This window comes from Phyllopteryx taeniolatus, chromosome 12 (genome assembly GCF_024500385.1).
Source record: "Phyllopteryx taeniolatus isolate TA_2022b chromosome 12, UOR_Ptae_1.2, whole genome shotgun sequence".
NCBI lineage: Eukaryota > Metazoa > Chordata > Actinopteri > Syngnathiformes > Syngnathidae > Phyllopteryx > Phyllopteryx taeniolatus.
This window is the reverse complement of record NC_084513.1, coordinates 3,137,024-3,159,324: the sequence shown is the minus strand read 5'-3', so window position 1 is coordinate 3,159,324 and position 22,301 is coordinate 3,137,024. Positions and strand designations below refer to the sequence as shown.

General features: G+C 45.9%; 1 protein-coding gene across 9 annotated transcripts in view; it reads right to left on the bottom strand.

Annotated features, from left to right (window-relative positions):
- Window positions 1–22,301, bottom strand: part of ttn.2 (titin, tandem duplicate 2) — a 258,645-nt gene that overhangs the window by 176,700 nt on the left and 59,644 nt on the right. For all 9 annotated transcript variants that reach the window (XM_061791839.1, XM_061791840.1, XM_061791846.1 and 6 more), the window contains exons 42-68: window positions 16,175–19,990; window positions 15,432–15,710; window positions 14,685–15,248; window positions 14,312–14,593; window positions 13,162–13,440; window positions 12,801–13,082; window positions 12,427–12,705; window positions 11,989–12,276; window positions 11,618–11,896; window positions 11,259–11,540; window positions 10,822–11,100; window positions 9,328–9,606; window positions 8,736–9,014; window positions 8,360–8,647; window positions 8,003–8,281; window positions 7,342–7,623; window positions 6,982–7,260; window positions 6,629–6,907; window positions 6,270–6,548; window positions 5,899–6,186; window positions 5,538–5,816; window positions 5,032–5,313; window positions 3,694–3,972; window positions 3,331–3,612; window positions 2,944–3,222; window positions 2,209–2,496; window positions 1,283–1,561 (exon numbers count right to left, since the gene is read on the bottom strand). In XM_061791839.1, coding sequence (XP_061647823.1) covers window positions 1,283–1,561; window positions 2,209–2,496; window positions 2,944–3,222; window positions 3,331–3,612; window positions 3,694–3,972; window positions 5,032–5,313; window positions 5,538–5,816; window positions 5,899–6,186; window positions 6,270–6,548; window positions 6,629–6,907; window positions 6,982–7,260; window positions 7,342–7,623; window positions 8,003–8,281; window positions 8,360–8,647; window positions 8,736–9,014; window positions 9,328–9,606; window positions 10,822–11,100; window positions 11,259–11,540; window positions 11,618–11,896; window positions 11,989–12,276; window positions 12,427–12,705; window positions 12,801–13,082; window positions 13,162–13,440; window positions 14,312–14,593; window positions 14,685–15,248; window positions 15,432–15,710; window positions 16,175–19,990 — 11,409 coding nt within the window. The remainder of the gene's footprint in view (window positions 1–1,282; window positions 1,562–2,208; window positions 2,497–2,943; window positions 3,223–3,330; window positions 3,613–3,693; window positions 3,973–5,031; window positions 5,314–5,537; window positions 5,817–5,898; window positions 6,187–6,269; window positions 6,549–6,628; window positions 6,908–6,981; window positions 7,261–7,341; window positions 7,624–8,002; window positions 8,282–8,359; window positions 8,648–8,735; window positions 9,015–9,327; window positions 9,607–10,821; window positions 11,101–11,258; window positions 11,541–11,617; window positions 11,897–11,988; window positions 12,277–12,426; window positions 12,706–12,800; window positions 13,083–13,161; window positions 13,441–14,311; window positions 14,594–14,684; window positions 15,249–15,431; window positions 15,711–16,174; window positions 19,991–22,301) is intronic.

Below are 22,301 nucleotides of genomic sequence, written 5' to 3'. Positions count from 1 at the left end.
TCGTAACACCAGTTCAAACAATAAATTAGGTGACACAGTCGACGCACAACTCCCTACTTAACATTTAACTTTAAACATCAAAGACACAGGCGACACATCTCCCATTGTCGCATGAGTTTAAGCAAAGAAGACTAGACAGGCGCAAATAGACCCAGAACTTCCTTAGTAACACAGCTTTAAACATCACAGACACAGGCGACACACTTCTGTTGTCACACGAGTTTAAACACCAAAGAAAGCGACACAGGTGCAAATTGACGCGGAACTTCCTTATTAACACGATTTTATACATCAAAGACACAGGTGTGGCACAACTTCCTATGTAACATGACTAAAAGACAGGTGATACACAAACGCAAAACTATTGGTAAATTGTGGTTATTTTCCTAGCGTAAATCCTGTGCAGCGCGTGGCGTATCTCTGTGAGGAGGCGGGTTAGGCCGGGTTGTCGTATTCTCGCAGACGCGTGCAGCGGGGTATTTACGATGTCCGCTGTTCACGTTTATGAATTAAATATGTCTGATCCAGCCCGCATGTCCATGGAGCTCGTGCATCGTCTGCTCACTCTGCGAGGAGGAGGGGTAGACCCTTTTTTGGTACTTTAGTGGACCGTAGACCAGTCCACTAAACCAGCGGATTTAAAATGAGACTTCTTTGCTGGCGTGGGTGTCAACACAGCTTCAATCCTTTCCAATCAAAACGGGTCATTGCATACTCTTTAAAAGCGGTGCAAATAGTCTCGCGTATGGTGACGTCATATATGCAGAAGACATCTCAGTGGATTTAAAAAATATAATAATGTTGATACAAATAATAATGCATTCAATTAATTGATTTCTACCAAGAATAAGGGGTTTGGATGCCCACTGTTGAAATAAATCTGCCATCCACCACATACGTCCAAGGAGCTCGCGTGTCTTTCTGCCTCATGTACACCGATCAGATTCATTAAAATCACGTTAGATTCCCATGCCACGCTTGCACGAAAATGAAGATTTATCACTGGAAATACACCCCTCAGTCACCAAAATGTCATATGCTCCGGACACCAAAGCCAAAGGACACCCCCTTGCTGCCCCAACAATGCTCAGTTTGGCAGAGGCCAGTCTGCAAACACACGCAGTGACCCTCGGGCTGGCACAAATATCAAGAATCGCACAATTTGCGATCTGGCGCACGCTGCACAATCTACGAACGAATTCAGAGCCCTAAATGTTTAAAGTTGCACAGGAGACATACAGATCTCCATTTGTAAGTTTAAGAATCAAAGACAGCCCCTGACCTTTGAGCATAAGGTTGACAGGGCAGCTTTCCTTGCCCACATCGTTGATGACCTGGCAGGTGTACTCTCCGGCGTGACTCCTATCCACCCGATAGAGCTGCAGGAGGACCTGGTTGTCCTTCAGGGAGAAGTCACAGCCCCGTCCAGCCTCCAGCTCCTTGGCCCCCCTGAACCACTTCAGCCTGAGGGGCGGGCTGCCTTTCACGAGGGCCGAGAAGCTGACGTCCGACCCCGGTGTGGCCTCAGCCGGCTGAGGCAGAACTGCGAAGGATGGCGGCTCTGCAGACAAACAGAGTTTCACGTCACCTACGTACAATATATGCCAGAGGAAGATAGTTCTTGCAATTAAAATGTGGAAAATGTAGAGCAGCACAAAAAGAAAAACTTGTAATACATCACCTCATATCATCATAAAACCGGCTTGAAGGATGACAGTAAATGTACTGAAGGAACTCTATTCCATTGTTGGGGAGTGTCATAAAATCTAAAAATATTTGGTTGGGCGTAAGAAAGCAAATACTGTAATGATTGGCACTAATATACTGTAGCCATCCCACTCAGCATGTATACTAAGTCAAAGGGTAAAAATATGTATGGTCTTAAATACGGTAATCATGAATAACTACATTGCTGTAAAAATGCCAACTGAGAAAGAATGGATCAAGATTACGTTAGAGAATGATGCCTAGAGAATGGAATATAGACTGTGCTGAAATACGGGCACCACTGGAAAAGTACAAGTGCTTCATGTTACTATAGTACTTATTTACATGTTGTTTTCTTGACATAAGCAAGTCATTTTTCTCTTAATTCTATGTGTTTTTTCTTTTTTTCTTTGTATTATTTTGGTTTTGTTTTTTTGTCTGTGTTTCAAAGGATTCCTGTTTTTTTTCTTTATTTTTTAAATACTGCCAGACTCTGCTTACCTTTGACGTCCAAGGTGGCGCTTGTCTCACTGGATCCTGCCTCATTGACCGCCTTACACCTGTAGTGTCCCGAGTCGGACAGCTTGAGGGTGGGTACTCTAAGGGTACAGCTGTTGTCACTGAACGAGATGTCGTAGCTGGGTCCACTGTGCAGTTCCTCGCCGTCGCGGTACCAGGAAATGGTAAAAGGGGGTGAGCCGGACACCTTACACTCCATCTCGCCGGCTTTGCCCACCACCGTGTTGCAGTCCTTCAGTTTCCTCGTGAAGGAAGGCGGGATGATTTTGTCTGCCATGCAGAAAGATGGTGTAAAGGCGGAATACCGCAAGTCTCACACTTTCTCTCGGTTTGTTACAAAAAGTCAAAAAGAAGACCTGGAATCAGGTAGACGTATCAGGTATAGAAACACGACTCCCTTTGTAACATAACTTAAAAAAAAAAAAGAAAAAAAAAAGGACTTCAAAGGCACATGCGCATATTGGTTCAAAATTCCCTTTGTAAAACATCTTTAAACATCAAAATCAGGCTTTACATATCAAAGAAAGAAATACTAGCATGTATAGACTGGACTGCCCTCAGTACCAGTACTTTAAATATCAAAAATACCGTCAAAAGCACAGAGTGACATACACCTCCTTTTGAAACATGATTTTAATTGACAAAGAAAACGTCACAGGTCAGTATTGATGCACAACTTTCTGAGTAACACGAAACATAAAAGAAAGTAACACCAACCTAAAACGGTGAGATTAATTTTGCTCAGGTCCTTTCCGACGTCGTTCATGACCTGAAAGGTGTATTCTCCAGAGTCCAGTTTCTCCGCCACCAACACATTCAGGCTGGAGATCATCCGAGAGAAGGAGACTTTGTATTTCCTGCCAGAGGCCAACTCCACGCCGTCCTTGAACCACTTGGGCACCAGGTCAGGGGTGCCGCACACTTTGACTTCCAGAGCGGCAATGTCGCCAGCCGTCACGCTCAGAGCGTCGGGCTTATCCACGATCTTGGCGGGTTCTGGAATTGACACACACAGAGCACAAGAGTGTTAAAAACGTGCTTGCTTAATGGTGAGGGAAAGGAGGAAACACTGTGGGAGAAAGAGAGAACCATTCAGTTACTAACCTAGTACAGTCAAGTTCGCGAAACACTCAGTACTTCCGGCATCATTGCGCAGTTGGCAGGTGTACCGGCCCGCCGCCGCTGCATCAGCCTCAAACACTTTGAGAGACACCTGCTGGTTTTCAAAGCTGATTTTTCTGTTGTCACCGTCCCTGAGAATGTGGTCCTTGTCCTGAACCCAGGACACAGCGATAGGCTCTGAGCCTCTGACGGTGGCCACGAGGCTCACCTCCTGTCCCAGAACCACTGTGGCATTGGACAGTTTCTCCACAAAGGATGGAGGCTCTGGAGAAGACCAACAAACCAGTCAGCGAGAGAAAGGAATCTAACTATGGTTCCGCACTTGACGCTTTGAACTCCACTGACCTCTGAGTTTAACTGACGCCTGGCAGGTGTCACTGCCTACGGGGTTTGATGCCTTGCACTCGTAGCGGCCGGCGTCGGTGTGTTCGATCCCGATGATGTGCAGCGTGGCCGAGCTGCCCTCGCTCAACATCTTGTACTTCCTGCTCTCCATCAGCGGCTTGCCCTCCTTGAACCAGGTGGTCTGGAAGGGGGTGGTCCCATTCATCTCGCAGTAGAGACTCACATCCTTCCCCTTCAGCCCTTCTACCGGTTCAGGTACTCTACTGAATGACGGCGGTTCTACGGGAACACCGGTACACATTTACAGAGTCTGAAGAGTCTGAAGCGTAGCTGAGAATCTTAAAGCTGAAATCCGAAAAGCTTTGATCCTCTTGTCCCCTCTGCCTTTGTGATAAATTTGGATTTTTGGAATTTGGAAATGGGGTAATACAGTGGTAAGTGGTTACTACATTTGCCTAACAGTTCTGAGGTTCTGGTTGAAATGCTGGCTCTTCCTGTGTAGAGTTTGCAGGTCTCCACCTCCTTCCAAAAATATGTTTGGTTAATTAAAGACTAAAATATCCATAGTTGTGAATGCTTGTTTGTCTTTGTGCCCTGCGAATGGGTAGCGACCAGTCCAGGGTGTACCCCGCCATGCAACCCTAACCCTAACTCCGTTACCGGTCTCGCAACCCTAATGAGGATAGGTGCCATAGAAAATGGACAGATACATAGAACTTGGAACGTTTTGATAATGACTAGCGCCAGAATCAATGCTCTTTCTGTATGGCGTTTGCATGTACTCACTGTGCTTACATGGGTTTTCTATGGCTACTCTGGCTTCCTCCATCATTCCGAAAATCACACGTTAGGTTAATTGAAGACTAAATTAGGCGTGAATGCTTGTTTGTCAAGTGCCCTTGCAATTGACTGTTGACCAGTCCAAGGTGTACCGTGTCTCTCACCCAAAGTTAGCTGCCATAGACTCCAACTCACCCGGAACGCAAAGTGCAATAGGAAATTGATGGATGGATGGGATTTGAAAGGTTTGAATTAAGACTACATGCCGTGTGATTGACTGGCAATCAGTTCAGGGTGTGAGCCACCCTTTGTCATATGCCATCTTGGATTGGAAGCAGTTACCCACAACCCTAATCAGTGCAAGCGGACAAAAAAATGGATTAGGACTTCAATGGCAGTCTGCATGTTTGGAGGTCTGTGGACCTGAAGTGAAGGTTGAGTATAGCCAAGATGAAGGCAGAGGTGTTTAATGGTCCTAAAACGAGGAGTTCCTAATGGATTACAGCTTTAAGCAACGTGATTTCTGAGTCACTGACAAGAAGTCAGCAAAAAACTGACCTTTCACAGTAAGAGTGGTGCTACAGCTGACACTACCGGCATCGCTGTGAGCTTCGCACGTATAAACTCCGTCATCATCAAAGTCAGCGGTGTGCAGCTCGAGTACCGCCACCGAGCCAACAAATGATGTGTTACAGCTGCCTCTGTCCATCAGCATGGTGTCCTGCTTGTACCAGGTCACCATGATGGGTTCGGTACCCGTGACCCTGCACTCTAGTCGGAGCGCCTCGCCCTGCTTCACACATTTAGTGGCAGGGAGTTTCAGCACAAACTCGGGTGGTTCTGGAAAGCCAAAACATTAGCATTAGCCGGCAGAGTGGCAAAGCTTAGGGGTTAGTGTAGAGCGGGGGGGAGGGGGCGGGTGCGCGATGGTGGCTAACGCTGTTCAAGGCAGAAAAAGCAGGAAAGAAACACTGACACGACGACACAAAGCTGTACTAATACTCATGGATTAAGACAACGCTGAGGAAGCCACGAAAGACATAGCAACGAGATAATTGTCCAACCTTTTACTGTCAAGTCTGCACTGGCGCGCACGGAGCCGGCGTCGTTGCTGACTTGGCAGGAGTAGACACCGCTCTGGGTGATGCCCACCGAGTAGAGCTCCAAGAGGCAGGAGAGCCCCTCCAGCGCCATGAGACAAGTGGGTCCTGTCATCAGCTCCGTGTCATCCTTGAACCACTTGACACTGAAGGGCGGCGTCCCCTTGAACGTCCCTTTGAAGCGCACTGTTGCATTGGGTACGGTCGCCTGGGACTCAGGCGATGTGACAAAGCTGGGAGGTTCTACAGACAATGAGACGGAGCAGGTTATAAAAGCATATCCTCTAGTTGAGGATTGAGTGATCAATCCAAAACACGTTTTAACCTTTGACTTTCAGGGTTCCAGAGCATTGGCAGCTTCCTGCTGCATTGCTGAGTTTGCAGGAGTAGGAACCTGCATCTGACATCTCTAAGTGCTCAATCTCCAAGCACACGGAATTGTCCTGCTGAATCAATTTGTGTTTAACACCACTGGAGATCTTCCTGCCGTCTTTCTGCCATTCTACCGAGATGGGAATGGACCCTGAAATCGTGCAGACGATTTGAACAAAAGAGCCCAGAATCTCTTGCATGTCTCCAAGGGGTTTAATGAAGCTCGGCGGGATGACTTGTTCTGTGACCAAGAGAACGAACACAAAGTGATCATCTGATCGAGATGTCAGGGTGCTCTTCATACCCCATGCTCTTCACACAAACCTGACACGACCAATTTGACGGTGCAGCTACAGCTACTGATGTGGTTGGACACCTCAAAGACGTAGTCGCCTTCGTCCTCTCTCTGCGCCGACTGAATCTTCAGGCTGCTGATGTTATTCTCAAAGCTGAGCTTGTGCTGCCTGATGGACTGCAACTCCTTGCCCTCTTTCAGCCAATGCACTTTCAGCTCTGGCGAGCCTTTTACCTTACAGTCCAGACTGACTGGATCTCCAGCCGTGACCTTTACCAACTCCGGTTTCTCAGAGATCTGAGGAGGTTCTGCAAGCCAGTAAAGTCACAAGGTTATGGAAGGTCAGGCATCAGACCAAGATCTTAAAAGAAAGGTCAGTAGAGCATACCTTGGACCACCAGGGTGGCGACACACTTGTCCTGGCCCGCGTCGTTTATGGCCTGGCAAGTGTAAGACCCACTGTGACATGCTTCACAAGTAGGGATCCTGAGCATGGCCACATTGTTCTCGAATGCTCTCTCAATCTTTGGATCTTCCAAAATCCAGTTCCCATCCTTTTGCCATTGCACAGAAAGGGTTGGAGAGCCAGCCACCACACACTCAAAGACCACCTTCTCACCCAGAACACAGATGGCATTTTCCATTCTCTTGATAAATGTTGGCGGTTCTATTTCAGGAAATTGGGTGTTAGTGCTGGTTTTAGACCAGAACTAAGAACATTTAAAATCTAAACAGACCAACCTTTGAGTCTCAGTGTGGTCTTACAACTACAGCTTCCCACCTCATTGGCCACAGTACACTGGTATTCACCAACGTCGCCTGTGTCACATCTGTTCACTTCCAGGCCCACCGTGTCATTGACTAAGGAGAGGCCGTGTTTAGCACTGACTTTCAGTTCCTTGGCGTCTTTGTGCCACGTGATCTCAAAAGGAGCAGTGCCGGCCAGTTGACAATTCAGCCAGGCACCGCAGCCCATCACAACGCTAGCTGGCGTCAGCTCTCGTAGAAATACAGGCGGCTCTAACGTCGGGAAACAACACAGTCATCCTCTCAGAATTTGAAATCCTAAAACAGCCGCTCAGACTCTGTGACTAATCTGACCTTTGACTTTTACTTCCAGGCTGCAGCTCTCGCTTCCCGCTTCATTGCGAGCTTCGCAGAAGTACATCCCGCTGTCTTTGACGTCGGCCCCGCACAGCTCTAGGGTGGCCACGGAGTTGATGAAGGCCATCTTATGACGACTGTCGGGGCTGATCTCGGAACCCTCCCTGAACCAGTAGATATCTATCTCTGGCGTGCCGCTCACTTGGCACTCAAACATTTGACTCTGACCTGGTCGGAGCACAGACAAGCGCGCCGGTGTTCGTGTGAACTTCGGCGGTTCTGCGGGGGGAAGCAACCATACACGTATCCATCAGATAGAGGAAAATCTTAGTTTGCATTTCAGTCCAGATTTTGTACAAATCTCACAACTGTCAGTTTGTTCTATCATCTGCAGAGTTTTAAGTTGTGTAAACAATATTTTCTAGCTCATTTGAAAAAAAAAATAAAAAATACAAAAAAAAATACCAATTCATTAGGCCACAGAATCACTTGTGGTTTTGGAGGTTCTGTGTTGTTTGCCAATGTTTAAGACAGGTTTTTTTTTGCTAGTTGTGTTGTTGTTTTTATAGGCAAATTTAACTATTTTTCATTTTAATTACTTTAATTTCAAGAATGTGTGAACAGACTGACAGAACAGTAAGTAGCTCTGATGAGGAACCTTTGACAAAGAGTGTGGCCTGGCAGGAGATGGTGCCGACGTCGTTGAGAACCTCACAGACATAGTCGCCGGAATCTGAGGTTTTGACAAAGAACAGCTCCAGAGAAGTGGACGCGTTGTCCTTTATTACCAGGCAGTCGGCGCTGGACAATATCTCTTTTTGGTTCTTAAACCATTTGATGGTAAGCGGCGGCGTGCCCGAGATCAAGGCACTGAAATGGACCTTTGAGCCGGGAAGGACTTTCATAGATTCTGGTGGTTCAATAATGCAGGGAGGCTCTGGAATATGAGAGAATCAGTGATTGTCAAAGAGCTTGGGGTGGTTCTTAACCTGACCAAGACAAAAAGGATTCAAACCTTTGACAAACAAGGTGCCAGAGCACTGAGCACTTCCCGCCTTGTTCTTAGCGATGCAGGCGTAGCTTCCACTGTCTTTGCTGTCCAGATCGGAGATTTCTAGGAAAGCCACATTCTCAAAGAAGGTGCACTTGTGTTTGTCGCCCGTCTGGATCTGGATCTCATCCTTGTACCACTGGATACTGAGTGGGAGCGAGCCTGACACAACACACTCCAGATGAGCAAAGGAGCCTTTGATACCTTCGCTTTGCTTCAGCTTCCTAGTGAATGCCGGCGCAATGATTTGATCTGATGTAGAAGAACAAAGAGGTTAGCACTAGTCTGCGCATCAAGACCAAACCCCATGACAACAATTCTGGTACGAATGCCAACTGACCCAAAATGGTGAGCGTCGCCATGCAAGAACTGCTACCAACATCGTTTGAAACCTCAAAGGTGTAGTCGCCACCATCACTTTTATCTGTTTTATTGATTTTGAGCACAGAGCTGGAGTCTGTGCTTTGTACTTTGTACCTCTGGCCAGAGACCAGCTCCTTGCCGGCCTTAAGCCAGCGTACCTTCAGCGGTTTGGTGCCCGAGAACCTGGCCGCCAAGGTGGCCAGATCTCCCTGAGTCACACTGATGGACTTTGCTTCCTCGGTGACCTTAGCAGGTTCTAAGACGTGAAGGACAAAAGTCAGCAAAGATTCTCCAGACTGATTTACGTTACAACATCGGGGCAGATGGAGATGTGGTGGATTCAGCTTTTGAACCGCCAACAACACAAAGTCCTTCCCACGAGTGAACTCATAAGGAATTAGGCTCATACTACACACTGATAGACTGTGACATTAGAACTTGATTATCATCCATGCTTGCTAACATGCCAATAATTAGCATGAGCACACAGTGTGTTCTGGCTAATCTTGTTGTAGGTGCATTAAATTGCTGAGGTTTAGGCGAGAATTGGGATCTGGAGGATTACTGACCTTTGACAGTCAGAATGGCAGAGCAGGTCTGACTCCCTGCCAGATTCTGGGCGTGACATGAGTATTTGCCGCCATAATTGCTGTGAAGCTTGGTGATGTGCAGAAGGGCTGTCTGGTCCTTGTACGTAATCTGAATATTTTCAGCCTCCTTGAGTTCATAGTTGTCTTTGAGCCAGCTGACGGTCATGGGCTCCGAGCCCTTTAGGGTGCACTGCAAGGACACCTCGCTGCCGACCAAGGCACTGACGTTATCCAACTTCCGCACAAACGATGGAGGTTCTACAACAGATTTAATCATCATGCCTTGTCTTAGATCAGAGAATATTTCTCCAACAAAAAGATACTGTGGAAGGTCAAACGATAAATGATAAAGGTCTGGTCTAGTAGCTCGGTGACAGAACAGGGGTGGTAAAAGTCTAGGTCAGACCTGGGCATTTTACGGTCTGTGGGCCACATCCTCAAAAGTCAATTTGAACAAGTATTTATGGTGTGCATGCAATAGACATATCTTGCTTTTATTTTGAAAAGGCAGATATGTCCACGTGTGCTCTCTGCGGGAGGTAATAAGTGAGCACTTGCCTGCCGGCTATCTCATAAACATGTAAGCCCATGTTAAAAAAAAAAAAAAGTTGGAACCGAATGCTGCATTTTCAACAAGACACAAACTAAGCACACGTAGCTGTGTTCAAGGACTATAATCTGAATCGCCACTACATCACCAAACAGGAGGAAAAATAAAAAAATTGAACTGACGGAGTGCGGCAAAGGAGTCAAAGGCTTTGTTAGGCAAGCTGCAAACAAGGCAGGGGCTTTTTAAAAATCTCCACATCCAGAGAAGCAGATATCAAGACAAGTTACAGGTACATCATATCTTACAAAATCGCCCAAAATAGTAAATTGTTTTTCAGACTGCTTATTGCGAAGAGGGTTATATTGAGCTTAGGCATTCACCCAGATTTTAAGCCCACGACAGACTGAATTTTCCTCACTGAACATTGTGAAAATGCTCTGAAAACATTAAAACCACATGATCTTTCTTACTAAATACTGGGAATGTTTTGAAAACATTTTCTGAAAATTTTAAAACCACATCTTGCTTCTTTTTTTGAATAATGTTGATCATTTATCTTAAATATACTACAAAACACCGTTGTATTTGTGAAGAATAACAAGTTAGGAATAAAGTGAAACGTTGCAATGAGTGCTGTTGTTTTGAACTGCATATTACTTCTATTGTATTATTTTCCTCTTTGATCTAAAACCACAGTTCATTAATCTAGATATTTCGAGAAGTAGCAGGTAATTAAAATACATAGTTTACTGTTTTTGTTTTTGTTTTATACAATGAACGAAAAAAATTGCAGGTCATTGTTGGTCCGGCCCTCGATCATAGTTCAGATTTTTCATGTGGCCCATGGTTGAAAATAATTGCCCAGGTCAGGTCTACGTCGTAGGATCAGAAGACAAAGAGGATGCTAGATCTTCTGAACTGACCTTTAAGAGTGACTTGACATTCACAAGTAGCCCTCCCCACTTCATTCTCCACCGCACACTGGTACAAGCCCACGTCTCCAACCTCCACCGCAAGCACTTGAAGGGCCACCATATCCTCCTTCACCGTGATCCTGTGTCTCTTATCGTTCCTCACCAGCTTTGTATTTTTGTAAAACGACACAGTGAACGGGACAGAACCAGACACTTGGGCCTCCAGCATCATCTCAGAACCCTTCACCACATCTTTGGACTCCAAGAAACGAGAAAACAACGGGGGTTCTGGAGGAATACAACGGAGCAGTCAGCATGTGAAACTGGATTGCATATAATGCATCACCAGAACTGGTCTTGGCTTGCTCCTGCGTTGTCATGGCACTTTAATATGTTAAAAGTGGATCTATAATGGTGGGTACAGTTCTGCTGCATAGCAAACAAACCTTTGATTGTGATCGTACTGCTGCAACAGTCACTGCCGGCCTCGCTGGAAGCTACGCACGTGTAATCTCCACTGTCCGCAACAGTGCACTTGGCTATTTCCAGAGAGGCCACAGAGTCCCCTGAGGTCATTGCATACTGTGGACTGTGGCTAATCTCCATGCTGTCCTTCAGCCACCTGAAACCTATGACAGGACTCCCTGTCACTTTGCACTGCAGCTTGACTGGTTTGCCACTGACGGCCAGCCTGGTGGCCTCAGGCTTCATCACAAAGATGGGAGGTTCTGAGAGAAGAGGTGAATGAGGATTAGGAGTCTGGTTAGCATCAAAAAGTGATGTTCATGCATGTGACAACGGGCACCTTTTACAAAAAGGATTGCGGTGCAGTCCACCTTGCCAGCGTCATTGGAGACCTGGCACGTATATTTAGCGGAGTCACCAGGCTTGACAGAGGGAAGCTCCAGTGAGCTCATTGAGGCTTCTTTCTTGATGAAACAAGAGCCTCCGCTGATCATCTCCCTGTCCTCTCTGAACCATTTCACAGACAGAGGAAGGGTTCCGGTGAATGTGGCCTGAAGGCAAGCAGTAGTTCCGGGTATAACATCCTGGTCGTGGGGTGTCACTGTGAATACTGGTGGCTCTGGAGGCCACAAACGGGAATGAAATGTGCACTTTACGTTAGCATCAAATCAATAAAATGGTGGCATAAGACAAATTGAAGCACGAGACCACCTTTGACATAAAGTATGCCGCTGGTTTCTTTCACGCCGGCTGAGTTGGTGGCTGTGCATTTATAAACTCCTGAGTCAGCTTTTTCCAGCTGGCTGATGGTCAATGTGGCGGAGCTCTCCTTGAAGTCTGGACGGAATTTGGCTCCGGACTCAATTTCCCGCTCATCTTTGACCCAAGCGATGGTGATGGGTTGGGACCCGGACACCTTACACTCCAGCGATATGTCGCTGCCAATGTTACCGTCGACCCTTTTTAGGAACTTGGTGAAAGCTGGCGGCATTATACGGTCTGCATTTCGAAGACAAGGTATTGTGTGTGTTAGTATGTAATTATAGAAAGAAATAAAAAAATACTCGAGGGGCTTTACATTGTATTTGATCAGCCCTCCATCAAAGCCCCTCACAAACATAATCACACTTAAGTTATAGCAAAGCGAACCTAGAACTGTCACGGAGCATGTGCACTGGTCTTTCCCGACTTTATTGGAAACCTCCATCTTGTACACGGAAGAGTCTGCTTTCTCTGCTTTGAGAATCTTCAGCGAGACCACATTGTCCTTCTGGCTCATCTTATATTTGCGCCCACTGATCATCTCCTTGCCATCCCTGAACCACTTGATTTTAAGATCTGGGCTTCCGGAGATGGTGCACTCCAGTGTGGCCGGATCACCTGCTGTCACACTGATGGATTCTGCTGGTTCTACAATTCTAGCGGGTTCTGAGATGAGATCGGTACACAAGAAGAGACAATCAGCATTAATATTTGAGAAGACATGAAGAACAAAGGAGGCTGTGAGGAGGATGTCATCTGACCCTGGACTGTCAGTGCGGCTTCACATTTCTGTTGCCCGGCTTCGTTCTCGGCGTGGCACAAGTATTTACCGGCGTGGCTGATGGCCACGACTGCTATCGACAAGCTTGCCACATTGTTCTCAAATGCCATGGTGATGTTTGGATCATCATCTCTCAGTATTTCACAGTCTTTCATCCACTTGACTGTGATGGGGGCAGAACCCTTCACGGTTCCCTGCAGCTTCAACGCATTACCCAACACTGCCGTCACACTTTCAACCCTCTTTGTGAAGCTTGGTGGCTCTATAAAAAGATCAATGCCACGAAGAGCTAAGATGTTGGCCAGAGAGTGAGCGTCATAAGATGTTAGTGTTTTACCAACCTTTAAGTTTAGCTAAGCCCTTGATAGTGACTTTGCCCACATCGTTGGCTATGACACATTGATAATCTCCCACATCTGCACTTTCAAATGGCTTGATCTCCAGCCTCAACACGGGCTCTTGGGAGATGATTTTGTATTTGTGATCACTACTGATGGTCCTCTTATTTTTGGACCAAGTGATCTCAAAGGGAGCACTTCCCGCAACTTCACATTCCAGCTGGACGCTGGTGCCCTTCACTGCTTCCACCATCTGCAAATCTTTCTTAATGGATGGTGGCTCTGTTATAAAAAAAAGTCAAGAGCATAAGTACAATGTTCCCCCTCTATATTTCTGTTCATCATTCATGCCTCTGCTTTATTGTGGATTTTTAAGATTGTTTATTTTATTTTTTTTTACAGTATACAGGCAAGTCAGTTTAGAGTTGTGCACCTTCAGTAAAGTAGTGCATTGTGCCACAACATGCTGGGCAGTACTGGGTTCTACAGGAAGAGATCCAGCATTAACAGCATGAAGAAGATGCAGAGAAAGTCCCAACTAAAAGTCCCACGTCGCAGAGAGAATATATGCCTGTGAGCATTGTTGTAAGCTCTGTTTTGATGTGTTGCTGCTGTGTGTTCAAGTAGCAGTTATTTGAAGATCTATACTGTAACGTTGATGTTAATTTACGTAAAACCGTCGATAGCCTTTTGCATTATGTGTTAGGATTAACTATTCGTCTTTCATTAGATGGGAATATATTGGTTAAAAATGTTGGTGTTTAAATGTACGTTTAATTCTCTTTTGTTTTATGTGTCCATTTTATCGTAAACTTCAACTAGAAATGACAAATAAACAGCATGTGGTAACCACACTTTGGCTTTTATGTGGAGAATTGTGTGAGCCAGCGTTAGAACAGACGGTAAGGAATATTTTGTTAAGAGTGTCTTTTAATATGTTTGTGTATTGATAATGTTAACTGTGTTTATACTGTGGGAGGGGCAAAATTATTCAAAAAAGCTTTTTTTAGATGGCCTCTACGTATATCGGGGATTTTCATCTACTGCTGGTAGGTCTGGAATATATCCTCTGCGATAAATAGGGTCTCACTGTACACTCCGGTAAAAAGTGCAAAAAATGTTGATGTGAAGTCACAAGATATCTCAGACCAACCTTTGACAGCCACCGCCACACTGCAGCTTTCGCTGCCGGCATTGTTTGACACCTCGCAGGTGTAGCGGCCGCTGTCAGTGACAAGAAGGTTCATGATCTCCAAAGTGGCCATGCCATTTGTGAAAGACATTTTATGTTTGTCTCCAGAGCTCAGCTCTCGCTCATTCCAGAACCACTGGATGTGGAGCTCTGGGGAACCTTTAATGGTGCAATGCAAGCGAGCGGCTATTCCTTGCTTCCACGTGATGCTTGGATCCATTTTCTTGACAAAAGTAGGAGGCTCTGGAAGGAGTAGTTAGTTTCAAAACATTTGATAAAAGAGAAGAAGTAATGCAAGGTTTCAGCATTGGCTGACAAGTCAGTCAAGTCTTACCTTGAACTGTCACCAGAGCCTCGCAGGAGGCGGTCCCGGCCTCGTTGGAGGCAGTGCAGACATACAAGCCAGAGTCCTTCACTTTGGACTTTGCGATTTCCAGAACCGCTATCTTGTCCTCAAAGGAATGCTTACACTCCAGGCTCTGGTGGACCTTCTTACCATCCCGGGTCCAGGTGACTGTCACACAAGTGTCCTCATCTAATTGGCATTCCAGCCTCAGTATCTGGTTGACGGCAGTGGATACTGGCTCAAAGCTCTTAATGAAGTTGGGCTTGTTGATAACTTTGAGCTCTGTGCTAAAAGTAGCGGCGCCAACATTGTTGGACGCCTTGCACAAGTACACTCCCTGATCGCTGGGCTCAAGATTAAAAATGTGCAGGGAATACTTGTTTTTGTCGCACCTCATGGCATAGTGGTCTGAGGGTGAGATGGCTATGTTGTCTTTGTGCCAGACAACCTCTATGGGCGCCGATCCAGTGAGCGAGCACTGGAACACAGCTGTTTTTCCCACATAGGACATCATTGGCTCTGGTTTCGATACAAATAGTGGTGGGTACATTTCTATAGAGAGCAGGTTGAAGGTATTTTAGAGAGTGGAAGCACCAAAATGAGACTTTACAGCTCAACTACATGAAAGATGTTTTCCATTATAACTTATATCGATAAGTCCAAGGGTGTCAAAAAACTATAATTCTGTCGCTCTCAGTTTCACAGTAAAGGGATGCATGCAACAGGAAGTCTTACCAGTGACGGCTAGAGAGGCACCACAGCTGGCAGCACCATACTGGTTTGTGGCCTTGCAGCTGTATTCGCCGCTGTCTGCTTTGACTGGGTTCAAGACCTCCAGGAAGGATCCAGTGTGTCCGCTGATGATGCGGTACTTCTCGCTTTGCTTCATCTCCATACCGGACCTGTACCACTTGAAGGTCACGCTAGGGTCCTCCTCAATCTCGCACTCGAACTTGGCGTGGCTGCCGACGTTTATCTCCAGAGGCACAATTCTCTGCCTAAATATTGGCGGCGCTGAGGCGCACATGGACAAAGAAGAAGGTAAATGTCAGTGAAATCTTGACTGGATGGATTTCATAGAAAAACACACAGTCACAAAGGAGACAGATGGTGGATGTTATTTCATTCTGTGGAAATAAAACAAATAGCCAGAACACAAGCCAAAGAATTGGACCAAAACCTGATTTCAGGTGGTTTTCATAAGACTTGAGTTCATGCTATAGATGGAAGAAAGATGTGATGACTAGGTTGAAGACTTTACTTGAAAGCATGCAGACATAAGTGGAGAATGGACCATGACAGACCATGAAAGCTGGCCAAAAACCAAGACCAGGCACCCAGTGGGTGCTTGTTCTGGTCTTCAGACAGTTGGTGTAAAAAACAAGATGAGGTGAGTTAGAGTGAAATGTGAACACTCAGAAGACAAATGAAAGGAACTGGATGAAAAGATGGAACATTGATTTTTCTAGATGTCAAACCTCTTGAGAACACTGTAAGTCTGGAAGATGTTGTAGTTTTGCCAGCTTCATTCTCAGCCTCACAAACATATTCTCCTTCATGTTTCTCCTTGACAACTTTTCTGATAACCAGCGTGTGTGTGTCGAGCTCTGTGAAACACTTGAACTCATTGCCAGATTGCACCAATTTGCCATTGAAAAACCAGTTTACCTGGGTGACATACTTAATGCTGGTTCTAAATGTTATTTCAGCATCTTCCTCGACGGTGATGTCTTCCAGAGAGATGACTACGAGTGGACATTCTCTCTGTTCTGGCCTGGAGACCGATATCTCCTCTTTGAAAACCTCATCCATGCTTTCCTCCAGGATGCTAACACCCTGAGCCTGTTCCGAGGGGGTGGTGGTGGGAGGCAGGGTGGTGGTAAGCAGCACGGTCCCTTCAGCCTTGCTTTGGCTCTTTATTGTGGACCTCACCTCCTGTTTGGACACCACCACCGACTCCTCAAAGGCCATGTGGACCTCGGCGGAAACTTGGACCTGTGATGAGATGGACTGTGCCACCCTCGATTCCCTGGATTCCTGGACTACAACCTGCTCCTGAGCCGAGGCAAATGCTACCGCCATTTTGGACTCAGTCCTGAGGCCCGCTGCTTGAGATTCAACACCAGTGAAGTCCACCGTGCTCTCTGCCACACTCACTGTCTGCACAACGGAGGAACTGACTTGCTTTGAGCGGGCTGAAGAGACCTGCGCCCTCTGAGGTTTGTCTAGCTGCATCGTGCCTGGCTGATCTGAAGTCAGAACATTAGCCTCCTGGTGTACAATGGAGTGGAAAGCTGCCTGCAGTTCACTTCTGAGGTCAGCTGTGCGAGGATATTCACCTTGGAAAGCCAGAGTGATTTCCAAAGGTGTGCCTGTTGATGTGATCAGGTATGTAAACATTGTGTGCCTGGGTTCCCTCTGGACTTTGATTTCCTGTATCTGTGCAGCCTGAAGCCCTCCTACAACATCTGCCAGCAACAAGGGTTGCTCGCTCGCTACCGCAGACTGAAGAGCATTTCTCAGCTGATGACATACACTCACACTGGATTCTTTTGGCATCTGAAGGACAAACATCATCTCTTTGGGAAGAGTCGCACTATCTTTGGATTCTGATGCGAGCAGGGACAGCTGGGCTTGCTTCGTAGCAGTGACTTTAGTGGAATCTGACTTGGTGATCTCCTGAGAAAGCTCTCCTGTCAGTACTTGCTTCTCATCCATCACTATCGACTGCCTGACTGATTGGCCTTCCTGAATCTGCACTGCAAAGTCCTGCTCTGCAGCCTTGAGAACTTCACTGCTCTCAGTGCAGATCTCCTTCTCCTCGACCTGAACCGGCTCCGTGGGAACCTTTGGCTCTATGGCGGTCTTGCAGGTGACTTTGTCCACAGCTGCCAGACTCTCAGTGTGTCCCGCATCTAACGCCTGACTCTCAGCCACACTAGTGAGGTGCATCACATTCCAGCGATCCTCCTTCTGCACCAACGCTCGCTGCTGCTTAACATCAGAAGTAACTGGCGTCTCCTTCGGCAGTTGCATGGGCTGGAATGACAGCTGAAGGATGTTCTGCGGTCTGGGCTCAGTTCGAAGCTGCGATTGAACTCCAGTCACAGACAAATTAAGCTCTGAGTGCTGATCTGCGGTCAGCTGTAGTTTCTCCTCAGAGATAGCCGCGTGAATACGAGCCTTTTCGGCTTTCTGTGTCGCTGTCTGCTGTTCAGACTTCTCAGTTACAAGAATACCTTCTTTGGGCAGCACCTCAACAGCCTGGCTTGACTGGAGGTGGAGCAGAGAAGGGGACTCCTTACTTGTTTGAACAGCAAAGGTGCTCACACTCGCCTTAAACGCCGATGTGTCCTCACATACGACTGTCCTCTGCTCATCCTGGCTGACTGAGTGCAACACAGTAGGACTCTTCCTGGTACCCGCCTGCTCAGACTCAGGTTTCTTGCAAGTGAAACTGGTTTCAGAGGGGAGCAGGTCTTGGTCAGTGATCACCTGCAAGTGCAATAGCTGCTCCCCTTCTAACTGGGATTGAATGGATTTGGCGTTGTCCAGAGATGGCAACTGCTGAGAGGACTCAGCCTGAAGCGGGTACCTTTCCTCTGCTGTTAGACTTGCATTCATCAGGTGGTCCTTACAGAGGAGAGCTGTCTCTTCTGCTGGTCTCTGCACAGAAATGTCGGTCTCCTTGGCCAGAGTGTGTTTGGACTCGCTGACAGAGGCCAGAATTAAACGATGTTGCTCTTGTTTGACAGAAGTCTTCACAGCTGAGTCGGCTGTCGCTAGCTCAGCAGTGTGACCCTCTGGAAGTGCATATTTCTCTGTAGACTGGGCGGAGTATAAGATTTTCACCCCCTCTTTGACCTTGTAACCCTTCTCCTCCTGTGCTCCGGAGAGCTCTTGGGACTGTTCTTTTATGACTGACATCTGTGACACCACCTGATGCCCACTAACTAGATGCTTGGGTTCTGAGCTCGTCTTTACTGACACAGACTTTCTGTCGGCAAGCGGCTCAGTGCTGGCTATAGAGAGAGGGGTAAGCTCCTCGGCTACAGCAGACATCACATGTGACCTCTGCTCCCTCCTTGCCTGCAGCTCAATTACCTCGGGACTTTGAATGCGGTCACAGTGCTGCTCCTTGAAGTCCTGACTCTCCTCAACAGATGACGTGAATGCAGCCATGTGAAGCTGCGTTTGAGAAACAGCCGAAACCTGCGCCGGCCGAGTGGGCACCTCCGAAACTCTTTCCTCTACCTCGTGACACTGAAGCACTGCTGCCTGATGGGCCACCTTCTCACGGTGAATGGTGGCGGAAGAGATATCCAGCTCCGTAAGGGAGCCCACTTGCTCACTAGGGATAACCCGGCGGTCTTCGGTACCTATGGTGTAAACCATTTGGTCTGACCTGGTCCTGTCCTGGCCTGGGAGGCTGACCTGGTATAAGCGAGACTCCGTAGCCTGTTCTGTTTTGGAAACTTTATAACCTTTTTTCTGGACCACCATTTGCTGTTTGTGAGACACAGAAGGTGATTCCCTTACCACAACTAGCTCAGCACCACTAGACGCCTCCCCAAACTGGTTTGAAGCTTTGCATGTGTACATGTCACTGTCTTCCTGTACGACACCCTTGATGGTGATAAAGCCAGACCCATCTGGATTAGATGTAATGATGCACTTAGGACTAGACTGGACCTCAAACGCACTCTTGAACCACTGGACTTTGGGGACTGGGTCCCCAATGACTTTGTAATTAAAATTAATATCTGCCCCTTGTGAGCAACTCACAGGTTGGATCTGCTCTATGAACGTCGGAGGTTTACCTGTGTACTTAAACATTTTCTCGACCCACTTTTCTGCCTGGCTAAGGTCCGCCTTTTTCACTTCCAGGTACGTAGTACATGTGGTCTGGCCAAACCTGTTGGAGGCAGTGCAGGAATACTCGCCCTCGTACTCGGACGTGACACGGGTGATAATCAATTTAAACTCTTCCTTCTCTTCTACCAGCTTGTACACGGAAGAGCTTTTGATCACTTTCCCATCACGAGACCACTGAACAATGGGTTTTGGTGTGCCCGACACCTTAACGCTAAAGGTGGCTCTTTCTCCGGAGCTCACCGCCACCGGAAAAAGCTGGCTGAGAAACACTGGCTTCTCCTTTTTCTTCTCTATTGTGGAAGAGTAACGTTTGGACTCTGGCATGAGTTCAAGTGTTTTTGTTTTGTGAGGCAACTGGATGCCAGTGTAGTAGGTCTCCTCTTGCTCCTCCACAGTTGTGACAGTCGTGCTAGAACGTTCTGTTGGAAAACATTGAGCAAGAGTGATAAGAAAAAAAGTCATCCCAGCCACACAGACACAACAGAATTCAAATATACCGGTGTTCTTCTGGATCAGGCATAAGGAACCTACAGCCCATGAGGCAGGTTTAAGTTTAAGACTTTAAGATGGGTTTTTTTTTAGGCCGTGTCCATCAAATTCACAAAATATGACCACTAGGAGTTTGCAATATGGGTTCAATATCATATCATGAAACATTTTTACAATATTTGGGATAGTATATATTCTTTTATTTTTAGCTGCATGTATATATCTTTACATATTTACATTATATTTTATATTGACCTCTCTGTGTCTGAAATAAAGCTCCCATCATCATCATCATCACATCCAAATAAGTAAAACATTTTTAGTGACTGCAGACACCTCTGAATGGCAGATTTTGGTAATATCTACGAATAATTAAGGTCTTAATTTTCTACAAATTTAAGAGTTTTTGAGGATCCATGAACATCGTGCAGTAGTGGTAGAAGTAAAAGTAGTGGTATTACTACTATTATTTGTACTAGTAGTAGTGGTAGTAGTGGCAGTAGCAGTAGTAGTGGTAGTAGCAGTAGTGGTGGTAATGCTAGTAGCAGTAGTGGTGGTAATGTTAGTAGCAGTAGTAGTAGCAGTAGTAGTACTGAGAGGAGTAATAGTAGTGGTAGTATTAGTAGTAACAGTAGTAGTAGTAGTAGTCATAGTAGTATTTGCTTCAGCAAGGTTTCACGACTCGGTCCAACCTGGTGTTGACCACACAAATAAGGATTTGCCATTGTAAACAAACTGTTTGCTGAGAAGCTCTGGGAAGAAAAATGACTTTTTATCACACACCACACCACAGGATAATCGCTAAGGATAATCTGTAGAGACGTCCAAGAAAAGGCCCTTTATTGACTAATTAGAAGCGGTGAATTGGGATCAAAATTTGCCCGATTATTGAAATGTGTATACTATATATGTATATTTATGTGTACTTGGGCTTAACCAGGCCGGTAAAAATCACCAGGTTCTCACTCGCTGCTCCAAACATGACTTAGTAACACTGAAAGCTCTGGGAGACAACAACAAGTGATGCTCTTCAAAAAAAGAAGTACTGAGACTGGTGTTCACTTTGTTAGTTTATTGTATAAACTCTAAGACAAATGACACATTTGTACAAATTATAGATCTCTGTTGCTCGCTCAAAACCACGGAGAAGAGCTCATATTTACAGCAAGTCCACAATCACTTTGATGTTTTCAAAGGTTTCACATTCCAACTCTCGTTGAGAAGCATCAGGGAAAAAAACACTAATCTTGACCCAAACAAAACAATCAACTAATTTACATATACGAGTCAACAATGGCCTGTCATTAGAAAAAAATATATTTATTTAATACTTTTTATTCTTACTGTTTATAACTACAACACAATGAATACTCTATTTGTAAATGCTATAAATGTGTAGAATTTATGTTTTGGTAGGACATTATACACATTACATTTTAGTTTCCATGACTGACCACAAACACATCATTTACACTCCAGTTCCAGTCCACTTTCTGTCATGTTTTCAATGCAAATTACTTTGGCTTTACAGTGTATAAACACTAAAGCAACCCTTTAAGCGACTAAAACAATGGAGCGTTTGGGTGAGTGGACTAAACTAACTCACATCAACAACCCAAAACTAACGAAAAAGTGACTTAATGAACTCTTGACTTGTATAAAGCTTTACTGGCGTGGCTTGTTCTGTTATTATAGTAATCCATTAAAATTCACTGGAAGCAACTGGACTCTCCTTGGTTATTGAAGACGTTTCACCTTCAATCCAAACGGCTTCTTCACTACATTTTTTACAAACAAATACAATAAAAAATTTGAGTATTAGAGTATTTATGTGTCTGGTGGGTATGTCCCTTTGGGGTGCTCACATGAGGGTTGTTGTTGTTGCCAGGAACGGCTGGTGAATGATCGTTTTGCCAATCAAATGCTCATTCACCTGCCTGGTGGCAAATGGCTCGTTGGTAGCCATTTTTCAAATGGAATGAGAAAATTACTGGGGGAGATAATGACATTGTTGAAAACAGACGGTAAGTGGTGGCATAATTTGGATGTTGGAAAATTCTGATGGACACAGAGGACCACTTGTTTGAAAGAGGAATGAAGAAGCTATTTATGTCAACCTAGAAAAGTCCTCTCTAATCAGAGGATGAACCTTTTGAATTCAAGGCGAAATGTCTTCAGCAACCAAGAGTCCATTTCTTCCATTCAACTTTTGCAGTTTGCCATGACCTGGAAGACAATCTA